This window comes from Athene cunicularia (assembly GCF_003259725.1).
Source record: "Athene cunicularia isolate RWA chromosome 5 unlocalized genomic scaffold, athCun1 chr5_part1, whole genome shotgun sequence".
Lineage (NCBI taxonomy): Eukaryota > Metazoa > Chordata > Aves > Strigiformes > Strigidae > Athene > Athene cunicularia.
The window spans coordinates 19,880,806-19,899,125 of NW_020799101.1; the positions used below are offsets into that span (position 1 = coordinate 19,880,806).

At 36.0% G+C, this 18,320-nt stretch overlaps 1 protein-coding gene across 2 annotated transcripts in view; it reads left to right on the forward strand.

Annotated features, from left to right (window-relative positions):
* The window catches only part of GALC (galactosylceramidase), a 38,171-nt gene extending 20,142 nt beyond the window's left edge, over positions 1–18,029 (forward strand). For both annotated transcript variants that reach the window (XM_026849865.1, XM_026849864.1), the window contains exons 8-17: positions 3,517–3,672; positions 5,728–5,852; positions 7,058–7,185; positions 7,642–7,731; positions 9,025–9,114; positions 9,455–9,599; positions 10,113–10,293; positions 13,861–14,024; positions 15,775–15,851; positions 17,382–18,029. In XM_026849865.1, coding sequence (XP_026705666.1) covers positions 3,517–3,672; positions 5,728–5,852; positions 7,058–7,185; positions 7,642–7,731; positions 9,025–9,114; positions 9,455–9,599; positions 10,113–10,293; positions 13,861–14,024; positions 15,775–15,851; positions 17,382–17,525 — 1,300 coding nt within the window. In that variant the 3' untranslated portion in view covers positions 17,526–18,029. The remainder of the gene's footprint in view (positions 1–3,516; positions 3,673–5,727; positions 5,853–7,057; positions 7,186–7,641; positions 7,732–9,024; positions 9,115–9,454; positions 9,600–10,112; positions 10,294–13,860; positions 14,025–15,774; positions 15,852–17,381) is intronic.
* Positions 18,030–18,320: the final 291 nt, after the last annotated feature.

The window sequence follows — 18,320 nt, forward strand, 5'->3', positions numbered from 1 at the left end:
GTTTTTCTGGCCCCCCCCCCCCCCCCCCTTCCTACTGTTAATTGAAAGAAAAGAGGAAGTGTGTAGAAAGTGTCAGTGAATTTAGGGGTAAGAACTTTCATTTTCACCTGATATAAATTTAGTATGCTGTTAGATGACAACTCAGTCTTTTTTGTAAGAAGCATCAGTGTAGTGTTCTTAAACAGATATGTTCTAAACACACATTTGGCTGAATGTAAGTGGTGCAAAAAAATTTTGAAGAAATTTGTTAGATCTAATTATACCCAGGTTAACAACCTAAGCAAAACATGATGTTGATGTTACTGCATGATGGAATCATGATGTGGTGCCTGTAGTAGTGGGAATTCAAACTGTCCCAAGTCCCTCTCAGGTCTGTGTGCTGATACAGAATGAGAAGTAGGTTGACAATTTCTGTTTTCTAGAGATGTTTCTGAGAACTGTTTTTTGAGGTTTTCATAGGTAGTGCTTTTATGCAAAGCTTCATTGTAGTTATGGTATTATATAGGCTGACCTTTTTTAAGATTTATTTTATTTCTACAGCCTTGTACTGATTCATGAGAGAAAAATGGTGGAGAAGACTGCTATTCTATCCTGATTTTCCCTTTCTTCCCCTTTGGGCCATTGGTATATGCAAAACAAAAAAAAAAAAGTTTTTTGTTAATTTGTTTTTTAACTAAGTTATCCAGATGAAGTCACTGTGGATGACTGTGCAAAGCAGCATTTGCAATCCATAAATAGAAGAGGTTTAGTTAATGATACTTTCTTAATATATCTGATTTAGTTTAGCTGCCCTACATAGTGAACTCTGGATTTTTTTTTTTTTTTCCCATTGGAATTACATTGCCCCTTCATCTGCTGTGTAAAACACACAATTTCATACTAGTTAATATTTTAAAAATACTTTGTTACCACTCTAGCAGCTAGAGGCCCTGATGATGAACCACCCATCTGCTGGTTCCAGAGACACTGAAAGAAGAAGGGAACATATTTTTTTGTAAATGACAGTGGATTGAAGAATGCAAACACTGATAGTAATAGCTCTTGGTGAAATCTTCTTTTGCAGAGATAAGATGTTTAAACTTATGTGTCACTCTTGTAATTTTGTTTTTACTATTCCTTTCATTACTTTTTCTCCACCAAGATCCATTCTTTGTCCCTCTTTCATGATATACATAGCTTTTTCCTCTCTCTTTGAAATGGTCTTCTGTTATAGTGTGTCAGGCTCTCTGTTCTTTTGAGCAGAGAATCTAAAGTCCCGCTGCTTCTTCCGAAGCATCACATCTGTAAAAATGATGCATAAACTAGTCCAGTTCATTTTTTCAGGCAGCAAGAAAGATAAGTGTTTAGGAGTCTGTTTTTTCCTGAAATGTTAATGAAGATGCTCAAGTCTTTCCAAATGGTAGTGGTCCTTGAGTGGCCCAGTTATTTCTTGAGAGTGATTAGAGTATAGTTTCTCCTTTGTAGTTTTCATTTCCAGTGAAGTAAGAAGATTGGTTTTGCTACTGAAGGAGCAGAGAACCACTGTCGTGGACTGCTAATCTTCTGTCCTCTGATGCACACCTTGTGTTAGTAGAGTGGCACAAGACCTCTAAAAGAGGCCTGTAGCATGATGCAGTGTTTAAATATAAATCGGAGGTTAACAAATCCAGCATGAAAATCTTTACTGCAATCTGATAGCAAATGTTTATTTGTGCATTTGAGTGGATCTTTTTGAAGTATACACTCTGCAGTGCTATTAGAAGTTTGTTGTTTTTTTTTTAAAAAGATTGGTGTACTAGTCATGTCTCACTTTTTAAGGACTAATTTAATATTAATGAAAGTAAAACAACCCCCCTTGGTTAACAGCAGTGTAAGTGAAAAGCAAATATAGTGTATGTTGTGTTCATTAATAGTAATAGAAATTGCATCTAAGAGTAGAGAAAAATTATTAATTTCTCACAGTGGTGAAACTGTTTTGCCCGATTGCATACCAATGGGACAGAATGAGAATGGTTTTAAGTGTGTGGGCTTTAAGTGAAGCAAAATTGCCAATAAAGAAAGGTACACTGAGGGAGTCTGTCTCTAGAACCTGTTTGTTCTCCCTGTAACTTTTAATCCTGTTTTTCATCCCTGTTTTTTTCCAATTTATTGCCATTGCTTTAGTGTCTTTGCATTGAATTATTTATCTTCCCTTTTATGCAAATAAAGGCGACCCTCTGTTTTAGTGCAGGAAATCAGAGCTCTACATTTTGTTCCTGTTTAATCTTATGTAAAGCTCTCGAACACTGCCCTGTTTGTGTGGGATTTTTTATTTTTATTTTATTTTGTTAGGCACAGCTTTTATTTGACAGGGATGTTGGCTCTTGATATTTAAGAAACAGCTCTTCAGGATATGGAGTGTAGAAAGACAAAGTATTCCTTCTTTGCTTTTTCTTTACAAGCTACAGACTTTATGCTGTTACAAAAGTTTTTCTTGATATTAAGATAATACTTGTGTTTCCAAGCCAAAGGGGAAATATGCAGTAATCTGTACAGCAGAGAAAAATGTAGCTAAAATCTCTACTATCTGTTACATTGTCCTTAGTGAAGCTATGTATAAAGGACTACAACACTGGGAAATGGCCTATTGACCAGCAGGGGGAAAATAATGAAACCCAAAAAACAACAAACACAAAAAAACTTGGTAGTTCTTCTGTCCCTGTCACAAATTATCAATTTGTCAGGTTGTCTGCCTTCCTTTCCAGTGATGATAGTTTCATTTTAGCATGTGTATTTAGTGTGTGCAATGAGTGTGCTAAGTGAGGGGAAAATCATGACCTGTTTTCTGTGTTTTGAAAGGTTTTATTTCAGATTAATTTGGCACAGTGCATCAGTGTTGTGATTGAGTACAATCAGTGGTCTTCATTTGGGACAAAGCATCTCTCCTCATACTAAGAAAGCTCTTGGAAAGAAAATTAACTTTCATTATATGTTTCAACTATTTTCACTTCACACCTCTAACTTTTATAGTCCAACTAGCGCATGCCTTTTTGAAGCCTGAGTTTATTAAAAAAGAGTGCAAAATTAGTGAAATTCATGTTTAGGTCCTAAGACATTCATGCACTTAAGTTATTTGAATACTGCCTAGTACTGTATCTTATTGTTTGCTTTATAATTATTTAAAGTTTTGTCTAAGATAGTACAAGGTAGCTTTTATTTTCTCTAGCATGCTATGGTTATAAAAAATCTTCAAGCTCAATTTCAGGATAAAGCTTTGCTTTATCAAGCTGAAGGAATTGCATGATACTTTTAAAGCTAGGTTTACTTATATGCTGCCATGTATCAGAAGAAACAATCTTCTACTGATGCAAATATAATAACCTACAGAATATTATATCATGCCCTTGTTCCATTTTCTTCTATTCCATTAGTATTATTCCAAAGAAAGTTTGTTTTAATTTTCCATTTGGAGGAGGGGAATCATTGCTGCTGTGTGTACTTTCAGGATTTATTTTTCTTTTTGTGATAAGTGCTCTTTCTTTTTAAAATACTGTGTAGGGCTCACTATCCTGGAACAAAAACAGTGCCAAATGCCTTATTAACTAAGAAGAAACTGTGGTCTTCTGAAGATTACAGTACTTTCAATGATGAAGTAGGTGCAGGCTGCTGGGCTCGGATCCTGAACCAAAACTACGTGAACGGAAACATGACCTCGTAAGTGTTGCACGCTGTTGCTCACTTTCACAACTTCATGTGTAAGAATTGTTGTAAAAGTACTATATAACACATCCATCTGCTATGGTAAGATAGTAGTTAAACTCTCCACTGTCAGTTTCAATTCAAGCATAGTAAAGTATGAAATCTACTGTCCTTACCTATTTCTGGCATAGAACTCGCACAAGTCTTAATGTATTCTTGAGTTACTGTTCCAGTTTCCAGTGGCTTATGCAGCTGAGTTCAGATGCCTTTGACTTTCTCTTTTTAACAGATATCATCAATGTTTGTAAGAAGAACTAACAACATGAAAAATATTGGAGGAAAATATTAGAAGAAACTATTTTATCTGCATTTTTATTAGGGTCTTTATCAGGTGGTTTGTCTTCAGTTAATAGTAGTAGGTATGCATGCCGTTACCTAGTTTTTCCATGCAACTTCTTTCTTGGAGTCCATTAAAACTTGCTGTAGTCTTTTGCTATGTTTACTGTTTCCTGCACATATTCTTTCCAAACTGAAATCTGGAAGAAAGCTGTTCTATTTATTGGGAAGTTACAGAGCTTGCAGTTTTAGAACAGAATAGAAAACATATTTAGATGTAGCAACAGCTACTAATATAAAAAAAAGTCTGATTAAAGGAAATGTAGTCATCAAGATGTAAGCAAAATTGTTCAAAGCTTTTAGTTTGTATGTAACTTAGTTTGGAACAATGAAGAGAAATGTTTTTTGTCTGAAATGCTGCAAATTCAGCACAGCACAAAGCACTTGGATGCTTGTAAAGGGAAGTTTCTTGAGTCACCTGGTTTCTATGAATCTTCTCTCTCCTCTGCAAGCTGAAATTTTCTAACAGGTGAATATTTCCTGTGTGAATTCCTGGCCATTCCAGTTACCTCTTCGTTCTCATGCTTCAATATCTTACTTTGGAGTCTTTGTTTTCCTTTTTTTTTCTTTTTAAACAACCCCTTTGTATTTATATATGCCTTTTGATTAGCAACCTGACAGCCAGATCTATGTATTGTGTTCAGAAATTATTGTGGAATAGTTCAAAGTCCATGTATCCAATATTGAAGTTATTTTGGCTTTTCTATTGGAAACAGTCTTCCTGACGAAAGGCAGTTTTGTTTTGTTTTGTTTTTTTCTGATGAGCTAATTTCCCTTGAACTCGAGTTCCCTGCATTCCTTTTCTAGGCTTGAAACTCTGAAGAACAAGTTTAAAGTGAGCAAGTTAAGTTTACAGCTCAGGAATTATGTGCAACTTTTGTAGGATTTCAGGTTCTCTTCTGAAATACATATATTGTGTGATAACTTGATGGCAGTGACGTTAAAATATGAAGCCTTTGCACTCACTTATACAAAATAGAACAGCATTCAAGCTTTTGCTTTCTACGTAACTGCCTTATTAAGCTGTATTTGCATACTTATGGCACACAGGTCTTAAGTTTAAAGTCCTAGCAAAAGATTTACAGTGAAGACCAAATAAAAAGATCTGAAATAATTAGCCTTGTTAGTATCCTGACAGCTTCTTAAAATGCCAACAACTCTTTCAGGATGGCTGATTAGAATTGCTTTCTGATTGCTATTTTTATAGATAAAGGAAGGATTATTTTTTTAGTGGTACTTAACTGCTCCCCAAAATCCCTCTCCCCAAAAAAACCTACCACCAGCAACAACCAACCAATGAACAGAAAAATGCCAGCACCCCAACACAAAGCTGTAAGCACTGATAGCTTCATTTTTTTTCCCCTTCAAAACAGGAAGAAACTCCTAACGAATGGAGTCTTTAACCCTCAGTACGTTTTTCCTTTAATGTGCAACTTCTTATGGTGATACAGTCAGAGAAGGTATCATCAATTTTGTAAGAAGTTCTCAATGTTGAAAGTTGATTTGGTTTATTTTCCTCTGGTGTGTTGTTTTTCTCCTTTAGCTGGAAATATTTTAAATTTTTCCTTAAGCTTCTTTTCATTGTATGCTGGAGAAAAGAAGAATAAATTCTTGTACTAAATTCATCTAATACTATCCATATGAATGGAGCAAACAAACCTGTTTTTCTTGCAGAACCATTGCATGGAACTTGGTGGCTAGTTATTATGAAGAGTTGCCCTTTGGTCGATGTGGATTAATGACAGCTCAAGAGCCATGGAGTGGCCACTACAAAGTAGAAGCTCCTATCTGGATTACAGGTAAAAAGTTTGCAGTTAAAAGGTTTGTGATCTAACACAGAGCATAACTGTATTTTCTGAGGCCTTTATTTAGTGTTTTTTATGTGTATTATTTTTTGTACCAAATCAAAGTAGTTTTACGGAAGGTGTTGCTAATACTTTAAAGAAGGAGGAAAAAAAAAAGCTTCTTTCAATAGAAAGCAGAAAGATCTAATAGCAAGGGAAATCTTAATACCTTACCGTTAGATACAGCAGAAATTAATAAACTACTGCCTTTTATAGGTGTTACTAAAATGTTTTGATCTGAAATGCCTATAAAGATTAGTGTGCTTTCCTAGTTCCTTTCTCTCTTTTTTTTAATCCTTAAATAGACATTTAATATCTCTCAATTTGAGAAAATGGAACAAAAAATCTTTGTGTTCTTGTCGTGCTTGTGTAAGTCAGCATTTCCTTGTCCTTGGGGAAAGGGGGAATATGTTCACATGGTGTCTATGGACACATGGATTCACTGGCTACTTTAAAGGCCTTCTGTAATATTTCACTGTCTGCCACAGTTCAGTAGAGCAAGTAGCATATGCAAAGCCATAAAGAAGGAACAAGGCAAATACCTTCATATCTGTTCTTCTGCTAGTTAATTACATATGTAAAAGCATTAAAAAAAAAAAAAAAGGCCATACTGTCATATGAACAGTTCAGAACAACTGAGCAGTTGTTCCTGTTTCCATGTTGCTCAGGAATTTTCATGGTCTAGGTTGTATTCTTTTCTGGTATTCTCTCTTATATATTTGAAAAGCTTACATACTTAGTTACTCCTCATGGAGATGCCCATCTATGCTTTCTGTGGCTCAAGTGTTTGTTTATTTTTTTTTTAAAAAAAAAGGAAGAAAAAAAAGATTTGGGAAAACGTAAACTGTGATGAATATTCATATTGCACGTACCATGATTGATTTATATAGTGGTGTAATAGGTTTTTCTTCCTGTGTAAATAATCACTATCATTTTAACTGTTTCATCTGCCACAGAGCTGATGTTTTTAATTGTGCCTTAGTATAATTCTTTAATCTTTCCGGTATAACTACAGTTTCTTATGGAAGTTCCATTTTCTTCCCAAAATCAAGTTTTTGTTGTGTGAGCATGTATGAGAGAGAAATTTAATTCAGACTACAAATGGTATTATTTTTTTCTAAGACTTAATTATTTTCTTCTTTTGTGCTCTCTTGTTTCAGCACACACAACACAATTTACTCAGCCAGGCTGGTCATACTTGCAAGTGGATGGACACTTAGAAGGAGGTGGCAGTTTTGTAGCTCTGACAGATGGCCTAGGAAACCTTACCATTATCATTGAAACTATGGTATGTCCTTCAGTGATTCTGATGAACTATAAAAGATAAAGGAAATGTTTTGTTATGAAGAACCTGTTTTTATTTATGTAGTTCAAAATCTGTGAATAAGTTCTTCAATGCTTGTAGTTTTGTTAATGAGAGCACTAGCGGTCTTTTTTTCTATCTAAACTTTGAATAGCTAGTTGAATCTTCCTGGAGGCCAATGTATGTCATCTTAATATCACATTGGTTTTGATGACATGCTCTGGGGGGAAATGAAATCATGTGCTTTTCTTAAGCAGTCTTCAAAATAAAATTATTAAGCTAGTATAATTGCAGTGTTCATTAAGATAAAATAAATAATTGCAAACTGATCCTACGTTACTTTTTAAATTATGATTTATTCTATATGTTTTTAATGAACATTGCCAAACGATACATTCCAGTAATGTACGTTCCTTCCATTACATTTATTTTTTTCTTCAGACGCATAATCATTCTCAGTGTATCAGGCCTCCACTACCTCATTTCAGTGTGACACCTCAGAGAGCAACTTTCAACCTCAAAGGGTCATTTGTAAGTAGATCTTGAATATATTTGATCAGCCTTGTAAAGTGAATTGCTATGTATAATCAAATACATGTAAAACAATATCAGAGGTTAACAAGAAATTGGAGTTCATTACTTCCAATATTAGAGGCTGTTACACACCTGACAAAGTTTTAAGTATTCTAGCACTGCTTTTACCATAAGACGTAATGTCATAACTAAAGTCATAGAATTACTACTTCCCAGTATAATCACTGTATATTGAAGAAGAGATTCCTCAGAGCAGAAATACAGTTGGATTTTAGAAATTATTCCAAGGCTCTGAAGTGCTGACATTGTTTGACCAGACAGCATGGCCATGACCTTTCTAGTTGTTATCAGCTCCTTTCCTGGGGAGTAACTGCTGTTGATTGTATACTGTAGGTTATGTTATTCCATCCTCTGAAGAGATAGAGAATCTCCCAGTTTTATTTATTTATTTTTTTTTTTAAACCTCACTAAACTGAATTTTGTTCAGAAATGTGAACAATACTTTGACAGTGTTAACTGGAGTGAATCTTTGGTAGTTGATTTTGGTGATTGCTTCTCAGAAGCTGAAAGCATTTACTTATTTGGCATTTGATTTTTGGTGGCATTAGTTTGCTTTCATTTAAGAGGAGATAGTTTGGACAATACTTTTGGCAATAAATTGTTTGCTTGGGAAAAGTAGTTGAATGTCACCTTTGATGTACAGCTCCCTTTGGAGGAAGTATCAGATATTTTATCCAAACCAAATTCTAGGTTGCTTCTTTGTTGTTTGTCTGAGTACCTAAAAAAATTGTAGGGGTTGATTAAAATCTGTAACTAATGTAGTTGATACGCCATAGCATCACAGAAATTTGGAGAACTGTAAGCGAAGTACTTTGCTCAAAAATGAGTATCAGAGAACCAGCAACTAAACTAAAGGTGTTACTAAAGCAAAATTATCAGGAGTTTATTTGAGTCTCATTGCTCCTAGGCAGAGAGCTTGTATTGAAGGGATACCACTGTTGCTAATAGAGAAGCTAAAGATTGCATGTGTGATTGCAATGCTTCCGTCTTTATAAGCAACATTACTACATGTTAGGACAATGACTTATTGATGTATAATCTATGAAAAGATAAGCCATATGTAATGGCTGACTAGAGTGGTGGCCTTTTAATGTGATCAACAGCTCTAAAAAATATAAAATTAGACACCCTTAAAGGACTGATATTTCTCAAGATGAATACTAAATAGTTTTTTTTTTGTGGTGTTTTTGTTTGGTTTTAAATTTTATTTTACATTGTGTTTCATTGCAGTATATGGTGGAAACCCTTCAAGTGTGGCATTCTAGACTTGGTTTTGAATCTGGAAACTCTAGTCTTTTCCAGCAACTCCATCCTGTAAAGGTAAGTTGAACAGTTTTAATTAGTCTCTCTGCAATTGCAAGTGTTTCTTCTCCCTTTGCTGGAACTCCTGGACTTTCATGCCTGAACTGTATAATTAGGGCATGTTTTATTGGTTCCATTTGGCTACAATTTTACTAGCTGTATACAAGCTTATCTGGAGGTAATAAAGAGTTTGAGGGAAAGGGGTTTTCCATTTGCTTGGAGATAATAAATGCTGAGGCAAGACAACAGGTTTTTTGCCTTAAATCAGGACTTCAGAGGATTTCCTTTAATTCAGGAACTTCGGTATTTTGTTATTTAGTTGTTCTATTTTTGCAGCTTGAGCTTTCTTTAATTCCAGGTGTGGAAGGGAAGTTTTTCTTTAGATCTAAATATGAATGAAGTCTACACTTTAACCACACTCAAGACAGGGCAGAAATGTGGTTACCCAGAGCCTCCACCACCTCAGCCCTTCCCTTCAAATTACAAAGATGATTTCAATATTCGTAAGTCAGAATTCTCTTATCCAAAAGCTTGATTCACACAGAGATATAGTTTTAATGTGGAAAGGCAAATATGTTATGAGTCCTCTAAGTGACATGAAATAGTCTGAATGTGTGTTTTATTTTTGTTTATTTACACCTGCTTCTCCAACAACTTACATCTCTATATCTCACTTGAAATGAGGTGTATTTAATTCTGTGTCTTAATTGGGTGGTCTCTAACAGTTTTAATTTTTGATGCAAATGATAGCTCATAACTATAGCAAACTACGTTTTAGAAAGAAGATAAGGAAGAAGGTAATTTTACTTTTTCATGTGTTTGCAAAAATTGGGGTCTGCTTAAAACCCAAACCAGCTAAACTGACCTTCCAACTCTCAAAACTTCAGTTTTGAGCAAGTAGAGATAGAGCAAGTAGAAAATTCTGGAGGATGTTTTCAGAGGAAATTTCTGAAAACAAGAGTACACAGAAAAAAAATAATGTTTTGGTATTGATATGTATTTTCTTTTCCAAATAGGTAATCCACCTTTCAGTGAAGCCCCCAATTTTGCAGATCAGACAGGTGTATTTGAATACTTCATAAATGCTTCTGACCCAGGAGATCATGTGTTCACGCTCCGTCAGGTGGTGGTTCAGCGACCCATCACTTGGGCATCTGATGCAGACCAGACCATCAGTCTCATAGGAAATTTTCAGTGGTTTGTAAATACTATTTTCTAGTAATATCTGGGGAAATGTCTTCCTTACTTGTATGAGTTATAATCAGTTAATCTGTTTTAAGCTTCATTTCTCTTGAACAGAGTTTTTTCATTCAGACTCTCTGTAGACGTGTAGAAATGATGACTTAAAGGGACTTCCGGAAGTCACTGGGACCTGTTCAGGGCTAATGCCAGTTGTAAGAGATCAACTATGTCTTTGTCTAAATGAGTCTTAAAAACACACAAGGATGGAGAGTCTACCACAGCTCCTTGGTACCTTAGCCTAGTGCTATATTATCTTGGAAATTTTTTTCCTGATGTCATGCTGGGCATATTTGCTGTTTTTTTCAGAATAATGGGTCTGGCTTGGTGTACTAGAAAGACCAAGTCAAAATCCTAATTCAAAATGTGCACTAAGTTTTCAATACATCTTTAAATGGGTCAAAAAATTCATTCAGTTTAAATTACTTAGTTGTGAGTTGTCTTGCTTGATTGTTAGTAATTTGATGAATCTCATATCAATGAGATAGACTGGGAGTTAATTCAGTTATGTTTGTTGCAGACTGCCATCTTCTGAGCAGTTCCTAGAACTGTGTGGAATTGATTCAACTGCTACTTAAAACAGTTTTATTTCTGGGTAAACATAACTGAGCTTTACTGATTCGACAAGAGTATGGTTATGGTTGCAGTTCTTTCTAGGAGCTATAATGATGATAATTTGGAATCAAGGAGCATATTGTAGGATAATATTTATTTTAAATTAAAAAGCATTTGGGAAAGAACCTGTAAACTAATTGGTTTAGTAATAGTAAGTAATAATAAACTTTATGCTTAAAACTCTCTTCTATTTGGAAGTCTACCTTAAATTCTTCTGATATGTTCTTTAAACTAGCCATACTGCCAGGTTTGTTTTCACATTGATTAGATCATTGATCCCCCAAGTACTACTTCAGAACATTATTCATACTTCTAATTTCTGGCCTGGACAAGTGATTGAATCACTTTGCTCTGAAACTTGGAATAATACCACCATCTTGTGGTTGGAGATTGTTCTTCAGTTACCCAATATTTTCTTTTGCAGCCGTCTGTTAAGCAGTCTCATATTCCCCCTATAATCAACTTTTGCTCATTGAATAGAACATATTCAGTGATCCCTATGACAGCTACACAGGATGTATTCTTAAATTACAGTACTGAGATTCCTAAAATCTTCCTATTATTTCATTTTGGTTCTTTTTTTTTTTCTCAATTTTCATCTTGTTTTCAGAACCAAGCTTGCTTCCTGAATATTCAGCTGATTATTCAAGTTACTGATCTGTAACTTTTCATAATAGTCTTCAATTTTTGGCCCTCTGATTTATTTGCTTTATCCCCAGTTTAAGGCTCATTTTGTCCTAGGAAGATGTTTTCAACATCAATAGTATATGCTATTGAAATACTGAACCAATCTTATATTGAATTTCTCTGTGGAATGATATTTGACTTCAGTCATCAATGGCAATTTAGTATGATTAAACTTCAGGATTTTTTAGTTTGAGGTTTAGTCTCATGATTGTGAAAGCTTTTTGTTTCTACTAATGAATTTGTTCATGTTTTGCTCTCAGTTTTATTATCTCAGTTTTATTACCTCAGTTTATGTATCCTGAGAATATTACTATTTAACTCATTCTACATTGCTTCCAATTCCTTTATTATGGCTTAAGATCTGGAGTCTTTTGTTTAATATATAGGGAAGTAAGACATCTTGTTTGTGTAATGAATATCCCACAATCTGTTACTTCTAATAGTATTATATTAGAATGAAATCTCACGTCTTTCCTACTATTATGTAAGAGATGGGGAGAAGAGTTGCTGAGCTGAATGCTTTTAATTTCTATTGTTAAGAGGCTTGTAATGCGACTTCAAAACAGGGGAAGTTGTGTAAACTTTTTGGGTGCCATTTGACTGTTCTGGTATTCCTTTTGCTTTATTCTCCTTTACATCTCTCATTATATGTATAACATAGTGCTCTAAAGTATCACCTCAGGAAAATGAAATAATTTCAATGTATTTGAACGTTTTGTTTAAAAAAGTTTGTTTTGACTTTTGGGCAAGAGATCAGAATTGCTTAAGACTTTGCCTGCATTAAAAATCCTAGAGAAATCATCGAATCATAGAATGGTTTGGGTCGGAAGGCACCTTAAAGATCTTGTACTTCCAACCCTCCAGCCATGGGGAGTGACACCTTCCACTAGACCAGGTAGCTTAAAGCCCTGTCCAACCTGGCCTGGGACAATTCCAGGGAGGGGGCATCCACAAGTTCTCGGGACAACCTCTTCCAGTGTCTCACCACCCTCACAGTAAAGAATTTCTTCCTCATATCTAATCTAAATCTTCCCTCTTTCAGTTTCAAACTGTTACCCCTCATCCAATCGCCACACTCCCTCATAAAGAGTCCTTCCCCACCTTTCCTGGAGGCCCTCCTTAAGTACTGGAAGACTGCTGTAAGGTCACCCCAGAGACCTTCTCCAGGCTGAACAACCCCAACTCTTTCAGCCTCTCCTCACATGGAAGGTGCTACAGCACCCTGATCATCTTCATGGCCTCCTCTGGACTCACCCCAACAGGTCCTTGTCCTGCTTATGTTGTGGTCCCCGGAGCTGGACATGGTACTCCTGGTGGGGTCTCACGAGAGCAGAGTAGAAGGTCAGAATCCCCTCCCTCGATTTGCTGATTGTGTGTCTTTTGATTCAGCCCAGGACACGGTGGGCTTTCTGGCCTGTGAGCACACATTGCTGGCTCACAGTCAGTTTTCCATCCACTAGTACCCCAAGCCCTTCTCGGAGCTGCTCCCAATCCACTCATTGCCCAGCCTGTATTTGTGCTTGGGATTGCCTCGACCCATGTGCAGGACCTTGCACTTGGTCTTGTTGAACTTCACGAGGTTTGCACCGGCCCACCTCTCCAGCCTGTCCAGGTCCCTTGGATGGCACATCCCTTCCCTCCAGTGTGTTGACTGCACCACACAGCTGGGTGTTGTCATCAGACTTGCTGAGGGTGCACTCAGTCCCACTGTCGATGTCACTGACAGAGATGTTAAACAGCGCCAGTCTCAATACTGACTCCAATGCCACTCCTCATTGCTCTACACTTGGACATCAAGCTGCTGACCCCAACAAAGATGAACTTTAGGAGATGTGGTGCTATGACCTTGAATTTTGAACTTGGTATAGTTATCTAAAAGCAATTTTTCACTTTGCAGACCTTCTGTAAAGATGCAAACCTTTGGTGTGAGTTTTTTTGGGGGGTTGGGTTTTTTAAGTAATTAATTGAAAGTTGCTGACAATACACTTTGTTTCGTGGTTGGTTTCTGAGAATTGCTCTTTACCAGAAAATCTTCAGACTTGCAGGTGGGAAGCAACCAGTCTTATAAGTCCTGTGTATCTCATGTCTGTAGGTCACAATTAGGATTGCTAAATCTTTCTTCAAAAATGTTCTGTACTATATAGGCAATATTATTCTACCTACTGCCTCCTCAAAAAAAAAAATCAATGCCTTGCTTGTTAAAACACTATACTTCTCTTACAGGGTAAACATGACGGTCACTTGTGACATCTACATAGAAAAACAACATGATGGAGGTGTGTTTATTGCAGGAAGAGTCGACAGTGGTGGGATATATGTTCGACGTACCAAGGGAGTTTTCTTCTGGGTTTTTGCAGATGGCACCTACAGAGTCACTGGTGACCTAGGTAAGCAGCTCTTTGCTAAAGTGGATGCTGACATATGGACATGTAATTTTGATAGCTTTGGTAAAAATGACTAACATTCAGATTTTGTAATTCGGTTGTTATCACAATAAATGTAATCCATTGTGGTTTAATGATGGCCACATTTTGTATGTGAAGGCTGCTGGCTGGACTACTTCGCAGCCTCAGCTTTCTGGATTTTTTTTTTTTCCTGCTGATAAAACATTTTACACTAGCAAATGTTAAATTATTTTGCTTTTCATAAATACTCTGTTACAGTATTAATTACAAAAAGTCTTGATCTGTATTCTTTCGCTACACCTAAAAAGAAAATCTTGCTTAAAATGCAGTGGCCTGTCTTGTTGAGCAGTGCAAGTCAATGTGCATACATCTGGCTTAGGTGAATGGTGATGAGTGGCTTACTGTTTCCACAAATTATGCATTCTGTTATGCAGTTTAGCTCAGTGGAGTGAGAGCATGTTCTGCTTGTGAGGCTCACTTTCATATGTGCATCTACAGAATGTTTGACAGGCACATAGAAGTGTATGTCATAATACTTCATCAATAGCTAAAAATTCTTTTTAAGTTGCTTTGAAATAGTGGCAGATTTTGTTTAAATGCATTTCCTCTCACTTCATGAGTATAAATTAAAACTCATGTTTTCTGACAAGTCAAATGAAACTTCTAGATCTACAGTATATCTGATATGAAGACAGCTTGTAACGACTCAATTTACACTGTACTGGACCTTAAAAATAGTCTCTTCTATTTGGTAGCTGTAGTTTCTCATTTGTAATTTTTTTCTTCTGTGTTGTTTTTTTTGTTTTGTTTGTGGTTTTTTGTTGTTTTGTTTTGTTGTTTTTGTTTGTTTTTTTGTTTTTTTCTTTTTTACCATGTATGGATAGCATAAAGAAGGCTTTACATTATCTTCTCTTAACATTCTGGTGCTCCCTGGGGAAACTTCACAATGTTTAACTGCACAGCAACTTAATTTGAGCTGTATGGAAAAACATATTCATGTTTAGGATTGACTCCAGTATTTATTTTTAATAAGACATAACAGTATTACCCAATTAGTTTCTCAGGCTGTCAAAAATAATTTTTCCTAGATGAAATGAGAGTATTTTGATTAACCACCTCATTATTTCAGACTGTTGCACAAGATGATAATTTTTTTCTGTACAGCTATTTTCAGTGGTGTCTATATTTTTCTAGAAGGGAGCCTGAATGTTAAATTAACTTGCAGCTAAAACTGTCTACTGAATAATTGAAGATTCTACTTGTAGCACTTAATTTTTTTTTCAGGTCTTCCATCCAGGTGTCAGTCACACCCAATTCTTCCTTATCTTCAATTTTGACTAGAACTAAGCAACATGATGATGTGGCAACTCAAATCCTCTGATTTAAAAAAGTTCTAATACAAACAAGGAGATTATGAAGCAAGCAGAGCAATAGCTACTGTCGCACTTTATAAACCCATACTCTCAATAGAGGGAATCCTTATCTTAGTCCAGATTGTTAAGAACATTGGAGATTGCACTGGAAAAACAGTTCTGGCAAGGCAGGAGAGTGCACTGATAATGTAGAGTCCAGGTTTGTGTGTTAAGCCTTCTATGCTGCAGTTGAAATTGGTAAGATGACAGTCCTGAATGCTGCTGAAAAATAAGTAGTTTTCCTTTTGCTGGCTTGGTATCTATCAGTCTCAGCAAAGGGGTTGAAGTAACACTTTTCTAACCTTAAGCATGTTTTGCAGCTGGAGAAGAAATACTAATGAAAGGACTTTCTGGTGTTCGGGATAATGCGTGGCACACACTTACTCTCAACATTCAGGTAAGGACACAGGCAAAAAGCTAGAAAACCAGTTATGAAACTTCCAGTTCTAAATGTTTTAGACAAAACTATGCTATACTATTGGCTACTTACATTAGTTTGCCCTACCTAAAAAAATAGTATCTGTTTATTTTAAACAAATATTAAAATACCGTACCAAGTTCTGCTGCCTGTATTTTTAGAGATCTTGAGAAACTGGAGAGTATAGAAAATAACTGGAAAGATGAGTTGAAAACTGTAGATAGGAGGGCTAGAGAGGCAAGACTTTTGTTTAATCTAGTGAAAAGATCATGGCCTGACTTCCTGTTCTGAAGACTGTCAGTAAACTACTAAACTCTACTTCTTATATACCTGTGCACTTAGCTGGGTGTGACATTGGTGCAAGTAACTAAAAGGTTTTAAGTCCCTCTGCTGAAAGTCCTTTTCCCTAATGTAACTTTTACAACTGCAATGTAGCTGAAATGTGAGGAAGCTTGAATCCTATCTGGCAAGATCATCTACTGAAGGAAACTCCCTTTTGAAGTTAGGCACTGAGTCTTTCCTTCATCCTAAAATGTCAGTGAGTATTAGAGGCTGGCAGGTTTTTGTGCTTTCACATTGGGAGACAAAGGGACACTCGTACCTGAGGCATTCACTGGTATGGTTGTAGTTTAGTTTTGCTTTTGTTCACCCACACTTATGACAGGGATTACCATCTGTAAATTGGGCAAGACATTTGCTAATCTCAATGGGGTGCTGAAGATTAACATAAATAGTTTAAAATACAGAACAGTGGTGTTCATTTTAAAGCGATGATGCTACAGACTTCCATCAGTGCCGTTTAAGTATTTTGTGCCAAACATGCATTTGATGTCATGACAGAAGTGCAGAGCTCTCTTTAAAGAATTATCCTGCTGACTCCTTCTTGAAAGGCATTCTTTGCTTTTACCCGTGTCTGTAATTCTCTTTCAGATTAAGAAATATAAGTAAACTGAAATTTTTATTTTTTTTTTTCTAAATACTGTTTAGTGGAACACCGGCAAGACAAATTGTAACTTTTCCTGAAACTGTTTTTAATTTTAATGGCAACATGATATTTTAAAGTTCTGCTCTTGCCACTTTCTCTCAGCTTAATGACTAAAATACATCTCTCTTTCCTTTTGACTTTTGCCTAATTTTTCAGAATCAGTCCCAGGTGTATTGTATCCTCTTTAGACAGTTGGGCTGTTTGACGGAGCCTGACACAAGTAGAAGAGGAAAACCAGTTTACCTTTCAGATTCTACACTGAGTTTGCAAAGCTGTGAGTTATAGGAAGATGAGTCTTTTATATATTTGCTGTAAAGGCATTAGATCTGTTTCACAGAGCTGATAGGCACTGGTGGATTCTGTGCAATATTTAGAAGCATCTCTGCATGGAAATGTGTAAATTATAGTTGAAAGTTGACTTGACATCTTTCTGCCTTGTCTCTTTTCCCATGTGAGCAGGCTCAATATCAACAAAATCACTGGATTTTACAAAGCTAACTTTTCTGTTTTTTTTTTTTTGACAGGGCACTTCTACCTCAGGACTGTTAAATGGTTATCCACTCTGGGAGAATGTCACCATTTCTGAACCAAGTAACGGCTGGGCTGCTATTGGAACTCGCTCATTTGAGTTTGCACAGTTTGACAATTTTCATGTTGAAGCTAGCTGAGATAACTTTTGTGTTGGGAGTACCCAATTCTCATATTACTTCGAATAAGAGCCAGTTCAAACTTTGAGGACAATTTGATGCTATGCTGAGATTGATCTGCTGGCAAGGAACCTGAATTCTGTCATTATTATTTGTTAAAGGTTTATTTTAGTAAGTATCAACATGACTGTGAATTTATCCCCTGGTTGCTATGGGATTTTGGTCTTCAATTTTTGGGGGTAAATTTTAGTTCAAGGTAATGATGAAAATAAAATAATGGATTTCTATCTCTTTTCATAACAACATTTTAACTTCCTAGCTCACCTCTAAGATAACTTCAGAAGTTAACAGAAGACAGAGGCATCTCAAGCTGCATTTTTAACATTTATGTGATTGTGTCCATTCCTTTCACTCTGATAGAAAGAATTAAATGCCAGTAAGCCTTACTGAGCCAGTGCTACATGCTTCTGTAGGTCTGTCATTCTCAGATTTCATTTGGATGAAGTACCTAGTTTTCCTGTAGTTTGGTTTGTTGTTTTGTTTTTTTTTTAAAGTTTTGTCTATTTTTCTGCTACAGTCTGAGGCTAGACATTACAGTACTCAATCAAATGCACTTGTTCCTGATTACTTTTTCCAACTTTCATTGCCAGCCCTAAAATAGATCATATTTTCAGGGTTACGAAAATGTGCCTTATGGCTGATCATGCAGTGCAGGATGTGCCTTACTTCTAAACTACCTCCTCTTTCTAAGAGAAGGATTGAAATGGATGAAAAGATACCATAACTTGCAGTTTGATAGTGATAGCCTTGTGGGGT